At 37.8% G+C, this 22769-nt stretch overlaps 1 protein-coding gene across 1 annotated transcript in view; it reads left to right on the top strand.

The window, feature by feature from the left end:
• fbxl16 (F-box and leucine-rich repeat protein 16) overlaps positions 1 to 8836 on the top strand; it is a 46882-nt gene extending 38046 nt beyond the window's left edge. The window contains exons 6-7 of the mRNA XM_069710168.1: positions 1529 to 1592; positions 6687 to 8836. Coding sequence (XP_069566269.1) covers positions 1529 to 1592; positions 6687 to 6835 — 213 coding nt within the window. The 3' untranslated portion in view covers positions 6836 to 8836. The remainder of the gene's footprint in view (positions 1 to 1528; positions 1593 to 6686) is intronic.
• The last annotated feature ends 13933 nt before the right edge of the window (positions 8837 to 22769 follow it).

Here is a 22769-nt window from a genome sequence, read left to right on the forward strand (position 1 = left end):
AGTCCAAACTGAAAGCATCAAAGCTTCACCTGTCCTGGGAGCGCAGTGGTATTGATTTGTTTGAGGCTGCTAATTGTATACTGCCTAAATGTTTCACCTGCTTGTTGTCTTCCAGATCTGCATTGGACCATCATCCATAGCTTTTGACAGTTGGCACCTGCTCGTTGTTAATGCAGAACCTTTTGTTAATGAGCCAGCCCATGACAATATCTGGGTTTGATCTCCATTCCTGCCCAGCTGATGTTGCTTTAGAGTTTATCCAGTATGTGTTTGGTGCAAGCCTTTGTGGTTGATACTGGAGGAAGGTGCAACCCTTTCAACATTATGCTTGAATGATGAGTGCCTGCTATTATGCCTTTCTAGAGGTGCTGCCAGGTGGTGATGTAGTTGTTTGTTGTTACACACAAGTGGAGATCCTGGAAGTAAGCTTTGATCAGCTTAGTAATGCCCTCTGGACCTGGAAGAAACTGAAAGCTGTCCATAACTTCTCGTGAAGCACTGACTAAAAGGCGTTGCAAATATCTGGAAGAGGGGTACCAAACTTTTTTGCTCTTAGAGCTACTTTGACAAAATGAAAGTGTCCGAGAGCTACTCATGTTTAGTCGGATTTGTTCACATAGCTGAGCTCCAACTAAAACAGCTGAATAAGCTTCTTTTATGTGAACAATAACAAATTGCTACTCAACACACATGTTGTATCACAATAGCTAAAATTTAACAGGATGTGTTTGCTTTTTCCTGTATGCTTTTAATTTGAAAAGTCAGGGCATTTAGCTGACCAGCGGTGTAACTTTGATCTCTCACTTACTCAGTGTCAGACACTCACTTTATAGCTCTAACCCCACTGCTGCGGTCCAGCCGCCAGGAGAACGCATTCTCACAGGACTCGGCACTTACAGCTCAGACCTGTTGCTAAAACAACAATTTCAGATTTCACAGAAATTTTATATTCAAAGTTATCTCTGCTTAACATGATTATTGCACGGAATTTTTCAGCTAAATAGTGCAAACAACTTTTCTGATTTCATAATAAAACCCTTTTTTTTTTTTTTTTACAAAACATAGAGTAGTAAATCACTCATAAGTTTAATTTAAAACTAAATCCAGGTCTACAGTGTAATTGGGTGGCACCAATAAACCTTGGCGGCGCACCAACGTGGGAAACAGTGCATATTGTTCGAGCCTTCAGTCAGCCACTCAGAAATGGGTAAAGAGCTACTCGTCGCTCGCGAGCGACGGATTTGGGCCCACTGATTTCGAAAAATCACATGGAAGTCTCTCTTTTCCTCCTTGGCAGTTTGTATCTGGTGCCAGATGGCACTTGCATTTTCCAGACATCCTAAGAAACTATGAATCCCTGCTTTTTCGCAAGTAGAAGAGCTGGATCCTTACAGTACCTTTTAGTGATTCATTTATGTAAATGTGATACAGACAAGGTTATTTTACATGTCAACGAGACAGTCTCAGTGACTATGCCTTCTGATACAGTGGTCTTTAAGCGTGTGTATGTGTGTCTGTGTGTTTGCAGGTGCAAGATTTTGGACTGCAGCATCTGTTTGGAATGAGAAGTCTTCGTCTACTGTCTCTTGCAGGTATAATTACTTGCTTAATCATCTCAAAGAAAGTCCACAAAACGAACAAAATGCAATTATTGCAAGTTTTAATTATAATATCATTAATCCTAAAATAAATGTGGCAGCATACACCCTTATGTAAAAACTAAATAACTTACATTAGTATGTGATCATTATATACAAATGTCAATCTTTACAATTTTTTTATTCATTTGAATTTTGTAACATTATGGCTGGTCGACCTGCTTTAATTTAACCAGCTGAACTTTGTCACACTGTACCTATGTAACTCACTTACCTAGAGAGTTGAAATTTAGGTTATGTTATAGAAAGAGGTTACAGAATACTAGTTACCCTGTTACTGATGTAACAGGTATTTTATCATTAAAGTAATATTTATTTTTACATTTTTACATTCCTTTATACATTACATCCTCTGACTTCTTCATATCATCTCCACAATACCTAAAAGCTTTTTTTTACCAAAAATATTCAGATAAAACCCCTTTGTAATCGCCATTAGTTCAGTAACAAATTCAAATACATATTTTTTTTCTCTGTAACGATTTACTTCCTAACACTGCTCATGTATTTTTTTTCTGTTATGGAGCCCAAATGTTACAGTAACAACCGAAGAAAGGACCCAAACGCATGACAGACACAAGGATTAGGGAAAGAAAATAACTTTACTTCCTAACTGAAAATTCCATACAAAAGTCAGTTGAGGCAACAAAACAAAAGGAACAAAAATCCAAAAAGAAGGCAAAGTCCAACACAAGAAATAAGCAGGAAAATAGTGAATCTCTGGGAGTGAAAACGACACCGTGTAAATATGAAAATAATTTGAAACTGTCAAAAATAATTGGCCTCCAGCATTGTTTAAAAACATCAGACATTAAACAGAATATTTAAAATAATAAAACCAATAAAAATGGCAACGGAAAAATAGATTGGACAATTAATCTACATTTTGTTAGACAACCCTCAGAGGCAGTCACTTCAAACAAATGATTTCTGTAGCACTCAAGTGCAGATTGCTACAGAACTACCTGTAGGTAGTTTGGCCCACTAGTCTCGAGAAAACTGCTCCAGCAGTCTCTGTTTATGGTGCCTTCTCCAAATTGCATGTTTAAACTCTTTCCATAGATATTTGATGGAATTTAGATCAGGACTCCTAGAAAACCACTTCAAAACTTTGCAACATTTGGTTCTCCATTGGTTCTATCCATTCTGGGATGAATAGGTATCATTCTGTGGACTATGAACATGCACACAAAGAGCAGTGACCACTTAGAGTGAAATATCACTACAACCCAATTTTTTTCTGTATTAGTATTCTTTGCAGTATTACATCAAACATTACAAATACTGTTCATACTGTGTACATTTTTTATTACTACATGATTTCAATTCAATTCAATTCAACTTTATTTATATAGCGCCAAATCACAACATAGGCTATTTCATGGCACTTAACACATTAACGTCCTTACAGCAAGACGTTACAATATTATACAAAGAAACCCAACAATTCAACAATTCCCACATAAGCTAGGGGGGAAAAAACTCCTCTTTAAGGGAGAAAAACCTCCAACAGAGGGAACAAAAACTCCCTTTAACAGGAAGAAACCTCCGACAGAACCAGACTCAGAGGTGGCCATCTGCCTCGACCGGTTGGGGTGAGAGGAGAGCAGAGAGAGAAAAGGACAGCATAGAGATAGAAGATAATAAGATGTACGTCATCAAGATAATTTTTAATTCTATTCTTGATTTAACAGGAAGCCAGTGAAGAGAAGCTAAAACTGGAGAAATATGATCTCTCTTGCAAAATCCCATCAGTACTCTTGCTGCAGAATTTTGGATCAGCTGCAAGGTTTTTAATGAGTAATTTGGACATCCTAACAACAAGGAATTACAATAATCTAGCCTAGAAGTAACAAACGCAAGAATGAGTTTTTCTGCATCACGCTGAGGAAGGATTTTCCTGATTTTATTAATATTACGAAGATGAAAGAAGGCAGTTCTGGAGATTTGCTTTTTATGGTGTCTAAAGGACAAATCCTCATCAAAGATGACTCCAAGGTTCCTCACAGTTTTGCTGGAGGCCAAGACAACGTCATCTAGAGTAACTAAGTGATTACAGAAAGACTTTCTGAGGTGTTTAGGACCAAGTACAATAACTTCCGTTTTGTCTGAATTTAGAAGCAGGAAGTTTTTGGTCATCCAGGCCTTTATGTCTTTTAGACAGGCTTCAAGTTTTACTAACTGATTAATTTCATCTGGTTTTATAGAAAGATATAGCTGAGTGTCATCTGCATAACAATGGAAGTTTATGCAGTGCTTCCTGATGATATCTCCTAATGGAAGCATGTACAAAGTAAAAAGTATTGGGCCTAACACTGAGCCTTGTGGAACTCCATAACTAACTCTTGTTTGTCTGGAAGATTCATTGTTGACATGGACAAACTGGAATCTATCTGATAAGTAGGATTTGAACCAATCTAATGCAGTTCCTTTGATCCTCGTAACATCTTCTAATCTCTGTAATAAGATTGTATGATCAATCGTATCAAAAGCAGCACTGAGGTCCAGAAGAACAAGTACAGAGACAAGTCCATTATCTAAGGCTAATAAAAGGTCATTAGTACCGTATTTTTCGGACTATAAGGCGCACCGGATTATAAGGTGCACCGGATTATAAAGCGCACTGTGAATTAACATGTCTATGTTCACACATAAACCGCACCGGATTATAAGGCGCATTAAGCAAAACAACATAGTCCGGTAAATCAAACTTTATTCAACTCAGTTGTAACAACAAATACCAGTACAGAAAAATACACTCACTTAGCGTAGCTAATTGCTTGGGTCTGAAACCCGCTTCGTAAGCATGCCTCTTAACAGGTGCCATTTTTGGAGTCCTTTTACGTACACACAAATGTACTGTAATATAATGTTGAAGCACAGTAAGTATTACGTATAAAAAGTGGAGGGGGTAAGCGTACTAAATACTGTTCTCTGATTGGTTTATTGTAGCTAACGCATCCTCCGGGCGCAGGCTGCCTTACATGAATGCACTTTTAGTTCAGACATTACATTCCTGTTACGGGGCCGATCAGGTCGTGACACAGCGTACCGTAATGCTCCGAATATCCATTGAGCGGAGCGGCTTCGTTGCTTACCAAAGTCGTACTTACACATTTCGACAGATTTTTGAGCGCATTGTACCACATAAAATCGATCAATAAGCACAAGTAACCATACATAAGGCACGCTGGATTATAAGGCGCACTGTCAATTTTTGAGAAAATTTAAGGATTTTAAGTGCGCCTTATAGTCCGAAAAATACGCTAACTTTCACCAGAGCTGTTTCCGTGCTGTGATGAACTCTAAAACCTGACTGAAAATCTTCAAACAGATCATTCCTTTGTAAATAATCACAAAGTTGATTTGCAACAACTTTTTCAAGGATTTTAGAAATAAACGTCAGGTTGGAAATTGGTCTGTAGTTTCCTAAAACAGCTGGATCTAAAGTCTGCTTTTTAAGTAAAGGTTTAATTACAGCCACTTTAAAAGCCTGCGGTACATAGCCGGTTACAATAGATAGGTTGATCTGATCTAATATGGAAATATTAATTAAAGGGAAGACTTCCTTAAAAAGTTTAGTTGGGATGAGATCTAACAGACAGCTAGAGGATCCAAATGAAGAAATAATTCTAGTTAACTCAGAGAGCTCAACAGGAGAGAAATTTTCCAAGTATACATCTGGTCCTACAGTTGTTTTCAGGGCTGCTGTGTTTAACATCACATCAGTGATGGTGGCAGTAAGGGTCTGCACGATTCTCTCCCTAATAGTAAGAATTTTATTCGTAACGAAGTTGATGAAGTCATTACTGCTGAGAGCTGAAGGAATAGAGGGCTCAACAGAACTGGGACTCTTTGTCAGCCTGCTACAGTGCTGAAAAGAAACCTGGAGTTGTTCTTGTTGTCCTCTATTAATGATGAATAATATAAGGTTCTGGCCTTACAAAGAGCTTTCTTATATAATATTAGACTATCCTTCCAGGCCAGGTGAAATTCTTCTAAATTAGTGGAACGCCATTTCCTTTCCAGCTTTCTAGTCGCCTGCCTAGCACCTTATCATGAAATTTCATTCACATACCACTTGTCTTTTGTGTTAGTTGTCGTTTTTTGTGTAACGCACCACCACATCAAGACAAACTCCTTGCATGTGAAAACTTACTTGGCAATAAATTTGATTCTGAATAATACACCCAAGCAAAACAATTTCATATAATGTAATTATTCTCTTATTTACAAGTGGCCTAATGATGGAGCAGTGATATTAGAAGCCTTTTAATGTACCCAATTATACAGTCAGTTTTTTGCCAGCTTTAATTCCTGCATATGGTAGCTGCAGCTGTTCTGCTTTTACCTGCATTATGTGTTTAACTTTTTAAAATATTTTTTAATATTAGTTTGCTCTCCCTTTCTAAAACATGCTAATCTGCTGTCAGCACACTTATTGAGTTTAATACTACCTTAATGGGTATCATTTCATGAGTATGTTAAACCTGCTTCATAGCACAGAGACCTCAGGACCTTGACAGTGGTTATGCCATATATTGCCTATTCCACTAACGGAAGCCATGGCTAACATTTATGTAAATTTTGCACAGAAAAAATTCAGAAATATTGGTGTAATATTAGGAAACCCATTTGATGTTAATGAACATGGTTTTCCTCTCCTACAATATTTGAGAAAGTATCATTTTTAGCAGATAACTCATATGATCATTGAGGTTACATGATGTTTTGGTTGCAAGAATATAATCTGCTTGTATTTGAATACAGGAAATCATTTTAAAATCAACTCATTCCAATTAAGTGCCACACCTTTCCTAATTCCAGCTCCTAAATTGTAAAGATTTCCTACTTATGTTTATCTACTGTAGTATGTATTAATAGATGAATATATTTAGGTTTTTACTGTTCGTGTCACAAAAAAAAATTGCAGCAGATATACTACAGATATGTCTTTGTAACCTTTTTATGATATACTTCTTTACCCAGTCCATAGCTGAATATTGTTCTTCTGGTATCTTTCCCCAGGATGCCCCCTACTGACCACCACCGGTTTGTCAGGCCTCATCCAGCTGCATGAGCTGGAGGAGCTGGAGCTGACCAACTGCCCAGGAGCCACTGCTGAGCTCTTCAAATACTACTCCCAGCATCTGCCCCATTGCATGGTCATCGAATAAGACCACTGACCCAGTCCACCACCCACAGACCACCATACTTCAACCTTTCTTCTCTTTAACCTTCTGCACTCTTCTCTTAAATGTTACCCAGGATACTGAACTGCTCCTACTGTAACACAATCTATCTCATTACTTAACCCTCTACCCTGCCCGTCTTCCTCCACACCCATTGAGTAGACAGACCAACAGGCGGAAAGAGATGCAGGAAAGCAGATACTGGTACATTCCAGACCCAGGTGATAATGGTATGTTGATCGAGCTTCATGTAAGAAGATGCTGGAGTGAAGAGTTTGGTGAGACGTCTTGTCTGACAGCAAGTTTATTTTCACAATCAGCAAAAGACTTTGATGATTTTTTTTTTTTTTTTTTTTTTTTTTTTTTTTTTTTACGGAATAGATACTGAGGGAGTGAGCTGCAGATCCAGATGCAGCATAGAGAAAATAGAATAAATGGAGATAAACAGTTGTACTTTAGCAGTTGGAAACTCACACATGCACTCATACACTGTAAACATATTCTTAAACATACTGTATATGGTAAGTGAAGCAAATGTGAGTCCTCAAGACATACTGATTGACTTCCAGCACTCTGTATAGTATAACTGTTTCATTCTTTTATCAAAAAGTATCAATGGTTCAGTTTTCTTTTGTTTAGAGACATACACCAGCTGGAGAAACAGTAATCATCCAGAGCTAAAGGTGCAGTTCAGGAAGTGGATGACATGGATGGAATATTTCTCTCTACCTTTTCCTCCCTTCTTCAGTGTGTGAAGTGTGCCATGGACTCGCAGCTTCCCATCTTTTTGGGATACCACCACCATTCCCATTCTGTGTCTTATCAGAAAAAAAAAGAGGACAACAAAGAAGAAAATTTGAAAAAAAAACAACAACTGTTTACAAATTGGCTTTTAATTTGGGAGTTGCACGCTCAATTGACTTGATTGAATATTGTTTAATTTGTTTGTGGTGTCTTCAGTTTTTGTACACATAGTATTTAATTTACAGATATCTACAGAACAAACTGTTGTAAATGGTGATTGTTGTGGGGAAATATGTTGTTGAGACAGTGCAATATGATCAAGCAGTCAATCAAATGGAAAGCATTTGCACAAAGTGTGCAGAAAGAATCTGACTTAAGAGCTGGAGAGCGCCTGCTAAGGTAAAAAAAAAAACTGTCAAATGAATACAACAAAATCATGAATTACTAACGTATCTACTGTGGGGCTTTGACAGATGGTGATGACTTAGCAAAGGGATTTTGCAAGTGATCTCTTTGTTGGTAAGGACATTTTGTCCAAACTTTTCTTTTCTGCTTATGATAGAAACACATTGGAATTTGAATTGTGGCTAAGAAGCTGCTAATACATTGTGTGATGCAATTTTCTAAAGCCAGGTTATTTCAAAGGTTAAAATTAAGGCTAAGTGATTTTAGCATATAATATGAGCAACTTTTACAGTGTCCACTACAAGAAAGGGTTAGAAATGAGCAGGTGTTCAGGGCTCTTCTATAATGGCAGTTTTTTGAAGATGATTTAGTTTTTGGGAAGTTTACAAATTTTCTGACGAGTCAGAGAAACGTATGGTTATGTTTGAAATCATGTTTAAAAAAAGATTTCAGTCTATTGCAGCTCAATCAATTGAAGTCAATAGCATTACATAATAGATTTTAGTTGTGATTTACAGGATGATTTTCCTAATATCAATGCAAACTGTGGATGAGTTTGTGTGACACCTAAATCAACAAATTGCCTTCTCTTTTGCACCTCTGTCTATTGGTTCTTTACATCATAATACCACTGCAACCATGAAGTTAATTGCAGAGATCTGGGAAAGCTGCAATGTCCCCACAACAAAATTTAAACATAGCAAAAAGATTAAAAAAAAAATTAAAAAAATTGGATTAAAATGCCTTTCTATTGCTAAACTAATACAAGCATGTCAAAGTGTCTTGACTGTAAGAAGGAAAAATAGTGAAGTGTCCCATAAACCAAAGAACTTTCAAGCCAGTAGTTGTGTTTTTTTCCCACTATCGTAACATTACAAGAAAATGGATGAGCGAAATGGTGTGCCACTGTCCAGCATTTTGCCTTGTGTGTCCTTAGATGTGCTGACTGCCAACAGAGGGGACGTGTTCGGCGGTGCCAAATACATCTGCAGCAGCACATAAAATGTGGCTGTTTGCCTCACTGACTGCAATGAAATGGACTAAATAGGCTACTGTATGGACAGGGCAGGCTAAGCATGTTTTTAGTTGGTCTGTGTTTTTGTTTCAGTAGGACTCATTTTAGATGTTGTTCAGCATCTCTTTAGTGTACATAAGTATATTTATTTATTAATATATTTATTTATTTAAACTGATATGTCTTATTTACAGAATTTATTTATTGAAGAGAAATTCTTCAACCAATTTTGTTTTAGACCTTCCTTAAAACTTGGGCTTAAATAAGCATATTGATTGATTGCTATTATTGTTATTATTATTATTATTATTATTATTATGTTATTGTTGTTGTGACATTTCAGGCCCCTGAGTAAAATATTCTGGTTAGTAAACACTTAACATACACTGCCAGTGACCATAAACATCATTAACAGTGACTTAAAGTTTTTAAATCCTCATAATTAATGGAAGTCTATTTTCCTCTGTGCCAGCCTGTATCAACTTTTGTATTGCTGTTTGGTCCCTTTTGCAATAATGAGGGGACAAACAGTGGTGACATTATATCTACTGTTATTGTTTTGAATGTGGCAGAAAAATACAGAATATGATATACATAAAAGTATCTGAAGTCTGAGATCAAGCTCTGTCATGGCTAAACAATGCTTACACTGTCTAATAGTGGTTTCTGAGGATTGATGATTCTATTGAAGCTTATTACTTACAAAACTTTTGAACCTAAACAAATATAAAACAGCTACAAGCGCCAATTTATAGGTTCAAACCCTTTTGCACTCAACAGAAGGAAGCAGCTCATTTTGCTAAAAATAAAGCCGTATGTAGCAAAGAGTTGGTTGAACAATAAATATCTACCCAAGTTTTTTTTTTTTTTTACTTTTAAATGCTAATTGTAGCATCACTATCTAGCCAGTTATAATTATATTACTTGCACATCAAAATTGAGCAAAGGCATAAAATGGAATATGACAATGAATAGGCCACGCCCTCATGCACCAATCAATTGTTTCCTTAAACTTAAAATGCTTACAACAGTGAAAATGTTGGTGATAAAATTCTGAGAAAAAAAAAATCATACATCGTTTTGATGATGTCGGGTGTATCGTCCAATATTTTGGTGAAATTTGATGAAACATTTGGCAAAGTAAAAAATCTTGTGCATACAGAAGAAATCACAGCAATATATTGAATATTGCTGCGGATTCACCGTTTGACTAACTGAACCCCATTAAAAACATGTGATATCTAGTATCCAAATGCCTGTGTTGATTTTGGTAGCATTTGAATGAAGACTGGAGATAAAGATGTGATTTGATTTTGTGTATTTTAAAAAAAATATATTGTGATCGACTTCTTAATTGACCATAATTTGCAGTGAGGCACAGTTTTATCACAATTTAGTGGATGTGCTGAAATTATTTCAGCTGTGTAGGATGTACAGGGGATTTCTTTCTACTTTCTGAAGTTTGGAATGTGAAATGTAAATTTCTTGTGATAGGCCACACCCACTTTCATCCATAATTACCAAATGTTATGCATCAACTAGCTACTGACCTTAGATTGAACAGCCCCAATTTTGCGAGAATCCGTGCTGCCAAATACAAGATGTAAACTTTTTACAGTTGTGGCTCCCCCTAAAGGTCAAGCAAAAAATATTTTGATATGCCTCTTACCAAAAATGTTCGGAACATTTCTATCAAGATTTGTAATGATTGGGGAAATCTTTGGAGTTATGACCAATTTCCTGCTAAGCTCCTCTACCTGTAAATGTTATTTATAAATATATTGAAAGCCAAATAAGATAACAACAAGCTCTTTATGACTTTTATTCAACTTTCTCCAACAATGATCTCCAATTTTGATAGCAATGGGACCTACGCTTTAGGGGGAGTTGTCAAAATTGTTTGTGTCACAAAATTCAAAATGGCAGAAAATCCATCATGGTGGTCCACAAGGCTTTTTTGTAGAGCACATTAAGCTGAACCTGTGTGTCAAGTTTCATGTCAATCTGACTTACGCTGTGAGGGGCGTGGCCTTTCAAAAATGGAAGTTTTGGGCCTTGATTATAGCACCAACATATGGCCGATTTGGGTCATCTTGGTTAAGAAGGTAATCACATCATCTAGTTATTTTTTCTGTTAAGTTTCCAAAGCAAAAACAAGAGGGTTCTGTCTCTATGGGGCTTGAACCCTAAATAAGATGATCATGATTCAGCAAGCTGGCTTAGCACCAGCTGTTTGTGCACTTCCATTGGTGGCATGATGCATTCGAGAAAACATGAGGATAGCAAGGGTCCTGCTGATTGACTATCTACTCAAGTGGAAGTTAATTTTTATGGCACACATTACTAATCAATTAAGGGCAAAACCTAGAAGTGACATGTATAGATGTTCACTACTGTGCCCTTTGCAGCTTCTTGTAGATCAATAGTGCCAGCTATGTCAAGCTTGTGGAATAACTATTACTTGGTTGTGACTGATAACATGATGATTCAAGTTTTGGTTTGGGAGAACTAAAAACAAAATTTGAGAAAAAAAATAAAGATTACAATAGTTTATTCAATTCAATACAATTCAATCTTATTTATATAGCGCCAAATCACAAAACAGGTTATTTCATGGCACTTAACACATTAAAGTCCTTTACAACAGAACATTATACAGAGAAACCCAACAATTCAACAATTCCCACTTAAGGTAGTAAAGGAAAAACTCCAAGCTTTATGTAGTTGTTAATAACTGCATGAACTTTTCATTTAACAAATTTGACAGTTGTTTACTTTATCTTCTGTTTAGTTTACAGTGACTTTAGGATGCAAAAGAAATCATTTGCTAAATATCAATTTATGTTAACTGTATTACAGAGTTTTTAGTAATGTTAAAGTTTGTATTGCCCTAAAAAGATACATTTCAAATAGTGTTTTGCACCAGCAGCTTTGTTCCTGCATTCTCAAACCCTTTTAATGCTCATCAATACAAATTTGTTTTTTGCTCTTTCAGTATTTTTGTTTTTGATGAGCTTCCAAAGGATTTAGATGTAAGTTGACATATCATGAACTCTGACATTCACATTCTTTTTTTTAATGCTACAATCAACTGACAAAAGACCTTTGTAGGGTACATCATCTAAGGTCATTTTCTAAGATGAATAATTTATATTCCTGTCTATAGTCTTTGGTCTACATCTGTCATCAGTTTGTTACAACCCTTGTACGCACAACTTTAAAGCAGTAAAATAAATACTGACAGTTTACTGATAATGTTGAAATTGCCAGATTTTGTTCTCTTTCAGTTTCATTGTGTTTATCCCATCGATGCCTGAAATGACCTTATATTAACTTGAAGATCACCTTCGCACTAATAGCCACTGGCTTTTGAACGTCATACATATCCTGCTGCTTCTTAACCATTTGAAAACATTTTTGATTGTTAACAACAAGAACCAGAGCCAGCTTTGATCAGTATTGGTGTGAATTTTCAGTAGCAACATGTAATGTTATTTTGAAGGATTTATGCATTAATTTATGTATAATTAGTTTATGTGCGGCTCTCAAGCAAATACAAAAATATTGTTTCCAAGTGCAGGGTGAACTAAATAACAACCACATTACTTACACATCTATTAACAATTTGTAGCATTTGAAAAAATATTTGTAAATCAAGGTCCACTTCTGCGCAAGCTTTTTCTGGGGCTCTCAACCAGCTTGCTCAGTTGTCATCACGATTTAGGGATGGAATTATACTGAGGTTCACAGTGAACAGAAAGAGAATTGTTGGATTGGCTCTAAGACGCCTGAGTTCATGTGAACACTGACAGGTGCATGAAGACCTCTTAGTAGAAAACTAACTCACACATACAAATATCTAGCCACTTAAGACATACACATCACAGCTGTGAACCCTCCAACACAGAGCACAGCATTTGGTTAGAGATTAGGAGGACAAAGAGGTGCAATAAATCTGAGGGGTATTCTAGACTAAGATACAATGAGTGATTGCTGAGTGATCCTGCCATAAGACTGGAATGGACACTGGAGAGTTAATGGGGACTAATTTCAACTTTCCAATGGATCTCCCTCAAACTACACCAGAATGACTAACATTCTCTCTATCAGCATATTTTTAAAGAAACACAAGATCAGAGGGATCGGTAGGAGGTGTGGCCTTGTGGTTATGGAACGGCTTTTGAAATTCACTATCAGATTTATGGCACTTTAAGAGTCACCAGATTGTAGATTGGACTGTAGCTTCATGACAAGAGGCTTTTCATTGTGCATGTCTGTGGGGGCATGTAATGACATCTATTGAATATAGCAATTAATGTACAACGATGTCTCCACTGATGCTTGTCAAGGCTTGCTTTACAGCATCAGGTAGTTGTTTTCTGTTTTATACTTGGTGCCACAGCGAGCATATACAAATGTATGTCGCAACAATTTTACCTACCTTCCTGCCAGCCTGACTGCAGTGTCTACGGCTCCAAGACATTGCCCGGACCTGTGTGTGTCCGCACCAGCTGGTTCCACCCTCTCCGGTGAAAAGTCGGTGGCGTTCCCATCCCGACTCGAGGAGGAAGAGGGAGACCGGGGGGAAAAGACATTAGGTACCGGACCACCACTGTGTACACTAAAAAATGTTTTTGAACTTTGACCCAAGTCTGTGTCTGCGTTTGGGTCCAGTCAAACTTCACCTCACAACAGTATGTTTTTTTGCCAAACTTAATGTTAACTTACGCAAACAATGTAAGTTATTAAACATGTAAGTTATTTTCAGAGTGAATAGATATTCACTCTGAAAATATAACTTTATATTGGAAGAAAACAGTGGTGGAATATTATGGTTTTCAAGAATGTTGCTGTAGTTTAAACCAACCAAGCATACAGTTATTAAACTTAAACACCCACAGTAGTCCAAAGTGGTTTCAAGTCACTTTGTGTGGACAATTTAACAAGAAACACAATGTTTCAGAAACAGCCTTATCTCAGTGAGAGAAGCTCAAATTCAGCATAAAACATCATTACAGTGCCACGGCTTACACTAAGTGTTTACGAACAAATTTCTTCATCAGTACTTTGGCAAATGGGATGATCTACATGGCCAAAGTGGTTTCAAGTTGTTTGGAAAATTTAACAGGAAACACAATGTTTCAAAAACAGCCTAATCTCTGTGAGAGAAGCTCAAATACAGCATAAAACTGCATCACAGGGCCACGGCTTAAACTAAGTGTTTACAAACAAGTTTCATACTCAGAACTATGGCAAATGGGAAACACTACATGGCCAAAGTGGCTTCAAGTCACTTTGTGTCTCCAATTTCACAGAAAACTGCATTTCAAGTCTCACTTTCTCAGCCTCAGGTAAAACTGCATTATAGTGCCACGGCTTACACTAAGTGTTTACGAACAAATTTCTTCATCAGTACTTTGGCAAATGGGATGACCTACATGGCCAAAGTGGTTTCAAGTCACTTTGTGTGGACAATTTCACAGGAAACACAATGTTTCAAAAACAGCCTTATCTCAGCGAGAGAAGCTCAAATAAAGCATAAAACTGCATCACAGTGCCACGGCTTAAACTAAGTGTTTACGAACAAATTTCTTCATCAGTACTATGGCAAATGGGATGAACTACATGGCCAAAGTGGCTTCAAGTCACTTTGTGTCTCCAATTTCACAGAAAACTGCATTTCAAGTCTCACTTTCTCAGCCTCAGGTAAAACTGCATCACAGCGCCACGGCTTAAACTAAGTGTTGTTTAAGGCTTTTACTATTACTTCATGGCTTGGATTTTAACAATGTGTTTGATATTATGAACTTAGTAAGTGAGTGGTCCTACAATTTTTCATGCCGAAGCCAAAAGTTTTGTCTGTCTGAACCTACGTCCCATCCATCTGTCTTATGAAGGCGATATCTCAGAGAATTTCTTCAGTAAGGTATCAAAGAAAGCTCTTTTGGGACCATTCATTGTTACGCTCTCCATGGACAGACCTGGGTTTTTGCTGTGTTGAGTTTTAAATGAAATCAAATCTCTAATTGAGTTAAACTGCCTTTTTTGGTTTGTTTTATTTTTTGACATTCTTCGATTATTTTGTGAAGACAGTTCTTGATTATTAAATAAATGATTGTTAAGAAAACAATGTACCTGAAGAATTTTGGCCCAGCTGATTAATTTTCCACAACAGAATGAACTGACTTTAAACATTTCAATCCAACAGTTTACGTGGGAAGGTTTATCACATGAAAATACAACACAGCAATTGTTGGTATTTGGTGTCTCTGCTTCAACCTCATCACTTCTGGCAGAATACACTTCTACAAAAAGATTGGGGAGTAATTGTCAGTAGATACCATCGATCCTCCCTTTAGTCCCCACCATCACAACTGCAGTACCCTGGAGTTGAAACAAGCAGACATAAACACTTTGGTGCTGTAAAAAGCAGCTGCATTGGTAGAGCTGAGGTAAAGATGGGAATTTTTACAGATTAAATGGACCACCAAACTGGGAGGATGCATTTGTTAGCAGCCTTCTTCCATCTAAATTCCAAAACTGAACAACACAAGTCTTGTTTCCTTTCCAACATCTGCTACTGTAGCCAACATAAGAGAAATAGGAACCTGGATCTAGATAAAAAAAAATAAAAAAAAAAAGCCTGTTAGTGTGACAATGGAAACCAGGCTTCAACATTACATCTTAGAAAAACTGGTCCGAACAGGATGAAAGAATGATATGATGTGCAATGATGTAAATCTGAATTTTCTAGGTTAGAAACGGCCTGACTCCTGCACCATCATGTCTGACAGATACTAGATGTATCACAGATATTAAATGTATTACCCATGAAATAATTACCCTTCAAAGTAAAAACAAATCTGCCCGACTGTTAAGTGTTATTTCTGCGTCACCTTTCCAAAAACCTCACAAATGTCAAGTAGTTGTAGGTTCAACAATTAATATTGTCAAATACACAACTTGATTCATTACTGCATTATACTACTTCAATTAGTAGCGATTTTCTGTTTGACATCAGAAACTAATTTCTTTTTTCATTTGAGTGTTATAGAACAATTATATGTGATATAAGACAACTGTTTTTAAGGATCTAATGGGTTGTTTGATGTTGGTGCAGATTTCCCTACTGGTGGTAGTTTTTTATGTGTTCTTATGTGTTGAAACTTACAAACTTGTTTAAGGCTTTCATTATTACTTCATGGCTTGGATTTTAATAATGTGTTTTGTATTATGAACTTAAGTAAGTGAGCGGTTTTACAATTTTTCATGCCTCAGCGATGGCAGCAGCCGAAGCCCAAGGTTTTGTCTGTCTGAACCTACGTCCCATCCATCTATTCTATTCTATTATCATGAAGGCCATATCTCAGAGAACTTTTTAAAATCTGGCACTTGGAAATAAAGATGAACTTATTTAATTTTGATAGTCAAAGGTCACTGTGACCTCACATCTGTTCCATTATTTTGAAAGCCATGTCATGAATGTCTGGAGGGAATTTATTACGTCTGGCACAAACATCCACTTTGAAACAAGGATGAACTGATTAGAATTGGATGGTCAAAGGTTACTTTGACCTCATGAAATATGTTTGTGGCCATAACTACAAGAATTTATTTGTTAATTGTGAGAACATTTCACACAAATGTTGAACAGGATAAAACACTGATAGAATCTTACATCAAAGAGGTGAAAGATCAAGTGAACACCATGTTCGGTAAAAACACATCTCTGTCCCCGATTCAACATCATAACAGAGAACAGAAGGAGAGACTGACCATATTTCACTTGTGATCAGATACTGAAGTGGTGACACTAATCTTAGCTGTCCGACTCCAAACTGCTGATTTTACAGATCTTCACCCTGATTGCAAAATTCATCTGGCCCATTGTTGGGCCACATGATTGCGTTTCTTCTGGCCCAGTATACGCCCAGGTCCTCGGCCCAATACTGACCTATATACAGCATGACTGTCAGATGAAACGTAAGTGGGCCTGACCTGGCTCAATGCGTTTGACCATATTGTAAAATGCTGTGGCCCAGTTCTGGCCCACATACTACAACATTCAAATTTTGTATAATTAAGCCCAGCTTTGGCCCAGCTCTGGCCCAAATACTGATATCAGATTAAGAATGTGCAGCTGGCCCAGACCCGGCCTCTGTACTGCATGATGGGTTGTCTTGTTGCCATGGAGATCCAAAATCTCACCCCACCTCTGGGCTAACTACTGTTCCACAGGGTATTTTTGCATTTCTTTCATCATATGTCTTCAAGCTGAAACATGATATTCATGTTTTCTGTAAATTAATAATATTAATACAATTTTGCTGAGCTGCAGTTCTTAAATGCTAAAATATCGCCATGAAGTGTATATATACACACAAACACATTAGCAAGTGCTAATAAATTGTAGACTGTATCTTGCTTAAACCATAAACAAACTACCCTAGTATCATTTTCAGCTTTTCACAAAGGCAGATGAAAGAAAAAGAAAAAACACATTGAGGAACAGAGGATAGTGCAACACAAATAACCCCTGATAGGTACACAAATATGTTGACATACATTTACGTGTATTTCTGTTCGAAGTCTAAAACAAATTAAACATGTTCGGCTCAACTTTAATAAAAAATGTCTGGTACTTGGTCATAAAACAATGTATTCTTGTGCTACATTAAAAGTTCCATCATCAATCATCAATTAACATCAATGCTCAGTGCTTTAGAGTTTTTAAATTCAAGTTCATTGGGCTTCTAGGATTTTGGCTCACTGTTTTCTGCCCACTTCTCTCTCCGCTGCAGGCTGCAACCACCTCTTCATGAACATTTCTACTTCACGTTCAGAAGCCTTCGATGTCAGTGGTTTCTTCCTTACGACAGCTGATGTGGAAGAAAAGTTTCCAAAGACATTCAAATTTCAGTTGGTACAGACAAATAAAATGAGGTGAAATTCTACCTGAACTATGAGGAGCGTTTACCGATTACGACTGTCTGGTTGTAGGGAAGCCACAGACTTTTTCCCATTCACTCCTCTCCAATTGGTTTCCTTTGCAAGGGAGTTTGAGATAATGTGCTTCATTAAACAGCAAACTGTATCCTTGACATCACTTCCACCAATCAGGCTCAGGTGGTTTATTTAAAGTATGAAAAAATAACATATATGTGTGCCCCTTTTGTAAGAAAGAATACACACACACACACACACACACACACACACACACACACACACACACACACACACACACACACACACACACACACACACACACCACTCACTACTCACCCGTTGTGATCGAAAGTCAGATTCCTGAAGTTGGATTTCAAGATTTTGGAGGCCTTGTTGGTCCTTTGCTGGCAGGAGACCCTCATCTGAAGAAATTAAGAATTAAGAAGAAGATGGCGCTGTGCTAGTGGCAGCCTGTTCAGGTGTATGTTTTAGTTTCAATACTTTTTTCACTTTTTTTTTCTCTCAAGTTGTATTTCTTTCACATTTTGTTTAAGTGACGGTCAGGCAATGGACCGTAACTTTTTTTTTTAAATTTTCTTGTGGCTTTCCTGTTATTGTTTTCTCTCTTTGTAAGGGAGAGCCACGCACAGAGGACTGAGGGCATCGTTTACTCTCGCGATCAGCTGATTGCACTGAGTAAACCGCTGCTGCTGCCTGGAGCAATGCCTGAAATCCTAGAGGAACTTCGGAGAAGACATCGGGGTTGCAGAGCTGGCACCAAATTGAAGGCGAAGAAGAGGAAATACAAACCATCGGTACTGGCGATTTTAATGGGGAATGTGAGGTCCTTGGGCAATAATATGAATGAGCTCGACGCGCTGGTAAAGACCCACAGGGAGTACCCGGAGTGCAGCACTCACATTTCCCGGACCACAATGCGGCCGTACCCGGCTTCAGGACTGTTCGGGTGGACAGAGACGTTGTAGAGAGCGGTAAGACGAAAGGTGGAGGGATTGCAATGTATGTGAAGGTGGTGCAATCCAGACCATGTTTGTGTGAAAGAAAGTTTCTGTAGCCCGGACATTGAACTTCTATCTGTGAGGATGCGTCCATATTATTTGCCGAGGGAGTTCTCATCCGCAATTGTTGTCGCTGTTTACGTTCCTCCATCAGCTAATGCAGAGGCAGCAGTGGACACCATCCACTCCACTGTGTCTAAACTGCAGACTCAGCATCCCAGTTCATTTTTGGCAGTTACTGGAGACTTTAACCACTCTTCAACCACTCATGCATTGCCAACATTTCACCAGTATGTTAACTGCCCCACACGGAACAATAAAACCCTGCATCTTCTGTATGCTAATGCCATTGATGCATACATTGCTACTGCACCCTTCCCCCCTTGGTAGGTCTGATCACAACCTGGTCCTGCTGACACCAAAGTATGTTCCTCTGGTGCAGAGGCAGCCTGTAACCACCAGGACTGTGAGGAGGTGGACACATGAGGCAAATGAAGCCCTGCAGGACTGCTTTAAGTCCACGGACTGGGATGTGCTGTTTGGACCACATGGGGAGGACATCAACAGCATGACGGACTGTATCACAGAATACTGTACATCAAATTCTGTGAACATCCCAGACTGTACACTGCTTCCCCAACAACAAGCCATGGATCACCTGAAAGTTCTTCTTAATAAGAAGAAAGCAGCCTTCAGGTCTGGGGACAGGGAGGAGCTCAGGAGAGTGCAGCGCCACCTGAAGGAGAAGCTCAGGGAGTGCAAGGACTCCTACAGGAGGAAGCTGGAGGCAAAACTCCAGCAGAACAACGTGAGGGAGGTGTGGACCGGTATGAAGGAGATTACTGGGTTCAAGGGGAGAGAGAGACAACCAGGGGGCTCCCTGGAGAGGAACAATGAGCTAAACTGTTTCTTCAACAGATTTAGTTCACAGCCCTTAACGGTCTCCTCCACACACCACACCTCCCAAACACCTCTGCTGCCTTCCCCCCGCCCTCTTAGGCCCCCCTGTTGAGCTGAATGGACACAGAGTCCTCAACCTCAAAGGGCTCTTCCTCCACTGACTCCTTGACCACCCCCCCTTTTTTTCTTACCACATATTTTGTAAAATTCGTACTTTACTATTTTGTCATCACGTTTTTTTAGTTTTAACATCTTCAACAAAGATTTTTATTTTTTTATTTTATTGTACTCTAATAATCCCCGAGGGGAAATTCTTTCGCTACAGCATCATCCCGAGGGGGAGCTGCTGCAACAGGCTGCCACGACCGCGGCGCCAACCAACCAACCTGAGGTGCATGTTTTTGGGTGATGGGAGGAAGCCCCCAAGATCAGTAGAGATTATGGGATAATAAAAAAAAAAGGTTCCTGTTGCTCATATTCTCTGTAAACTACATAGGTGCTGTCATCAGACAAAACCATATTCATCACTAAAGCAATGCTGTTTGCCTATGTTAACACAGTTTTCTGGCTCACAGCAGATGTTGATTGTTGAAGCCCTTATGACTACCTCTTGAAATTGGGACACATTTTTTTAAACCAGCTGGTACAGAGCCATCTTTGTGCTCTCTACACGAAGTCCCCCTTTTCTCTACATTTTGTCATTTCTGACAGAACTGTTCATTTCTGAGTCTTTGAATGACCTGAGACAAACAGACGGTGTGGAATTCTAATCATTTTCTTCCTCTGCCGTAAGTAGTTCTCAAATGGAAAACCAGATATTAAAGTTTCAGGTTTCCATGTAACCTTTACATCCTCACAAAGATGCGTTAGTCCATGAATATTATGGACAACAATGCTCTGGACCATACAACTGACTAAAATGTTTGCACAAATGGCACAAGAAGACCATCGGCAAAATCATTTAAGGTCAGACACAATGTTGAACTTGATGAGATAAAAATGTACACAGATAGCAGCATAAAATTGAGATATAATGTTATTGCAAGCACATCAAGGAGGAATGACAGGACCATGTACAGTAAAAAAAAATAATGCCTCAGCTCTGTTGCTTTTCTCTGTGATCAATTTTGAGGATTTTGAGCAAAGTCAACTTGAATTGAATCTTTCAAGCACATTAGTGCGTTTGAAATCAGTTCACTCTGACGAGCAGAGATTAGACAACGAACAGGTCCTGACGTGTGCCACACATCTAAAATTTTCTCATGACGCTAAGTCAAACTAGATCCATATAATCATGTGGGAAAGCATGTTTTCATCCCAATATTTAAACCTGTCAAGTGTGGTGTCCCTCGTCAGACATACTGATAAAGGATGTATCCATTCTACAAGGAATATTAACCTCTGCAAAGTGTATCCTCTGATTGATCCAAACCCGTCTGAAAGCATTTTGTCGCATTCTAGATATCCAGTGTGTGACTTAATCCCCTTAATTAAAGCTCAAGCCAGAGCATCACAAATAACAGAACTCACCCTGAGGAAAAAAATGCTTACCACTTTTTGATAAAGCCCCTTGCCAAGTATTTGAATTTCATTAACCAGATCTCTGAAGTATTCAGTGTGGATGGCTTTGAGGTCCCACAAAAGAGGGTAAGAGTAACTGGTTCTTTTGTACGACCCTGAAGTAAACCCAAAACAGGCCACAACTGGATATTAGAACTTTTGAACAGTGGTAATCCATCAATGTTCAACTGCAGTCGGAACACATGTCCATCTGGAACCTGAGACCAAACTAAAGGATTCACAAAGGGATTCTAGTATTCCAAATTAAAAGTGTTTCCTACCAGCTAGAAAAGTGAATATTTCTTTAAAAGATTTTTAATCGTTATACTTTTGTTTTCTATTGTCTTCACATGTCAGTTACCTAACGGAGTCTTCTAAATGTTTCTATTTTCAGACTGGCTGTTTCCTGATATTTTTAATTAAAAAAAAACAGAGTACAAGTAGTACTCTAAAACCTAGTAATACTACATTACCTGCATTTGTGAACATTTTGGACGAGTCGTGTTGGTGCAGGAAATCTGATGTGACGTGTGTGTGTATGTGTGTGTGTTGGTTATTTCCCGACGGAAAGAAGATACCTTTTTTTTTTGCCTTCAAAATACAAAACTATTAGTAATATTAACAAACAATACAAAGGTAGAAGTTTGCAAATACTTAATTTAAGTAAAGCTTTCAATGTAAATATGTAAAAACACCTCCTTCTAAAGATAAAAGACCAGCAGCATTGTCAGCTAAATGAACTTCAAGTATTTAAAGTAAAAGTACACACTATATGCTGAAAATATCACACTATTGGTTTTAAAATTCTGATACATCCATGTGCTGTAGCTGGGTGAGGCGGAGTTAGTTTTCACAACATAATCTTGAAGGGTTTTCAGATGATTAAATTGGTAGAAATACAAATTTAAAAAAAGAAATCAATCTGTTTCACAAATTTGTACTCATCTTTGTGGATTTTTTTTAGTAACCTTTACTTTTTTAAAGAATAGTAGATCAAAGTCCCTCACTTGGCCCCAAATATGTAATCAAATAAAACCATTTGAGACAATCAGAGGACAATAGGTATCTGAAATTTGACAGAGTCCTATGACACTGCTTTTTTGTAAAGGCTCACAGGCCTTAAATGGGGAACTATATGTTTAATCTTCAAAGTATGCATGTTACATTAAAAGTTTATTTTACAGTACATCTTTAGATTAATAATAACTACAGCTGTCGGTGCAATATTTCTCTTTTGAATTGTGCTACACTAAAGCAGCTTTAGTTACCGAATTAATTCCCTATTTTTAAGTAAAGGAAAAAAAACAGGATATATTGACAATGTTTATAA

Source organism: Brachyistius frenatus, unplaced genomic scaffold (genome assembly GCF_029030835.1).
Source record: "Brachyistius frenatus isolate BFR_SWC_R1_liver_20210118 unplaced genomic scaffold, ASM2903083v1 Contig_90, whole genome shotgun sequence".
Taxonomy (NCBI): Eukaryota; Metazoa; Chordata; class Actinopteri; family Embiotocidae; genus Brachyistius; species Brachyistius frenatus.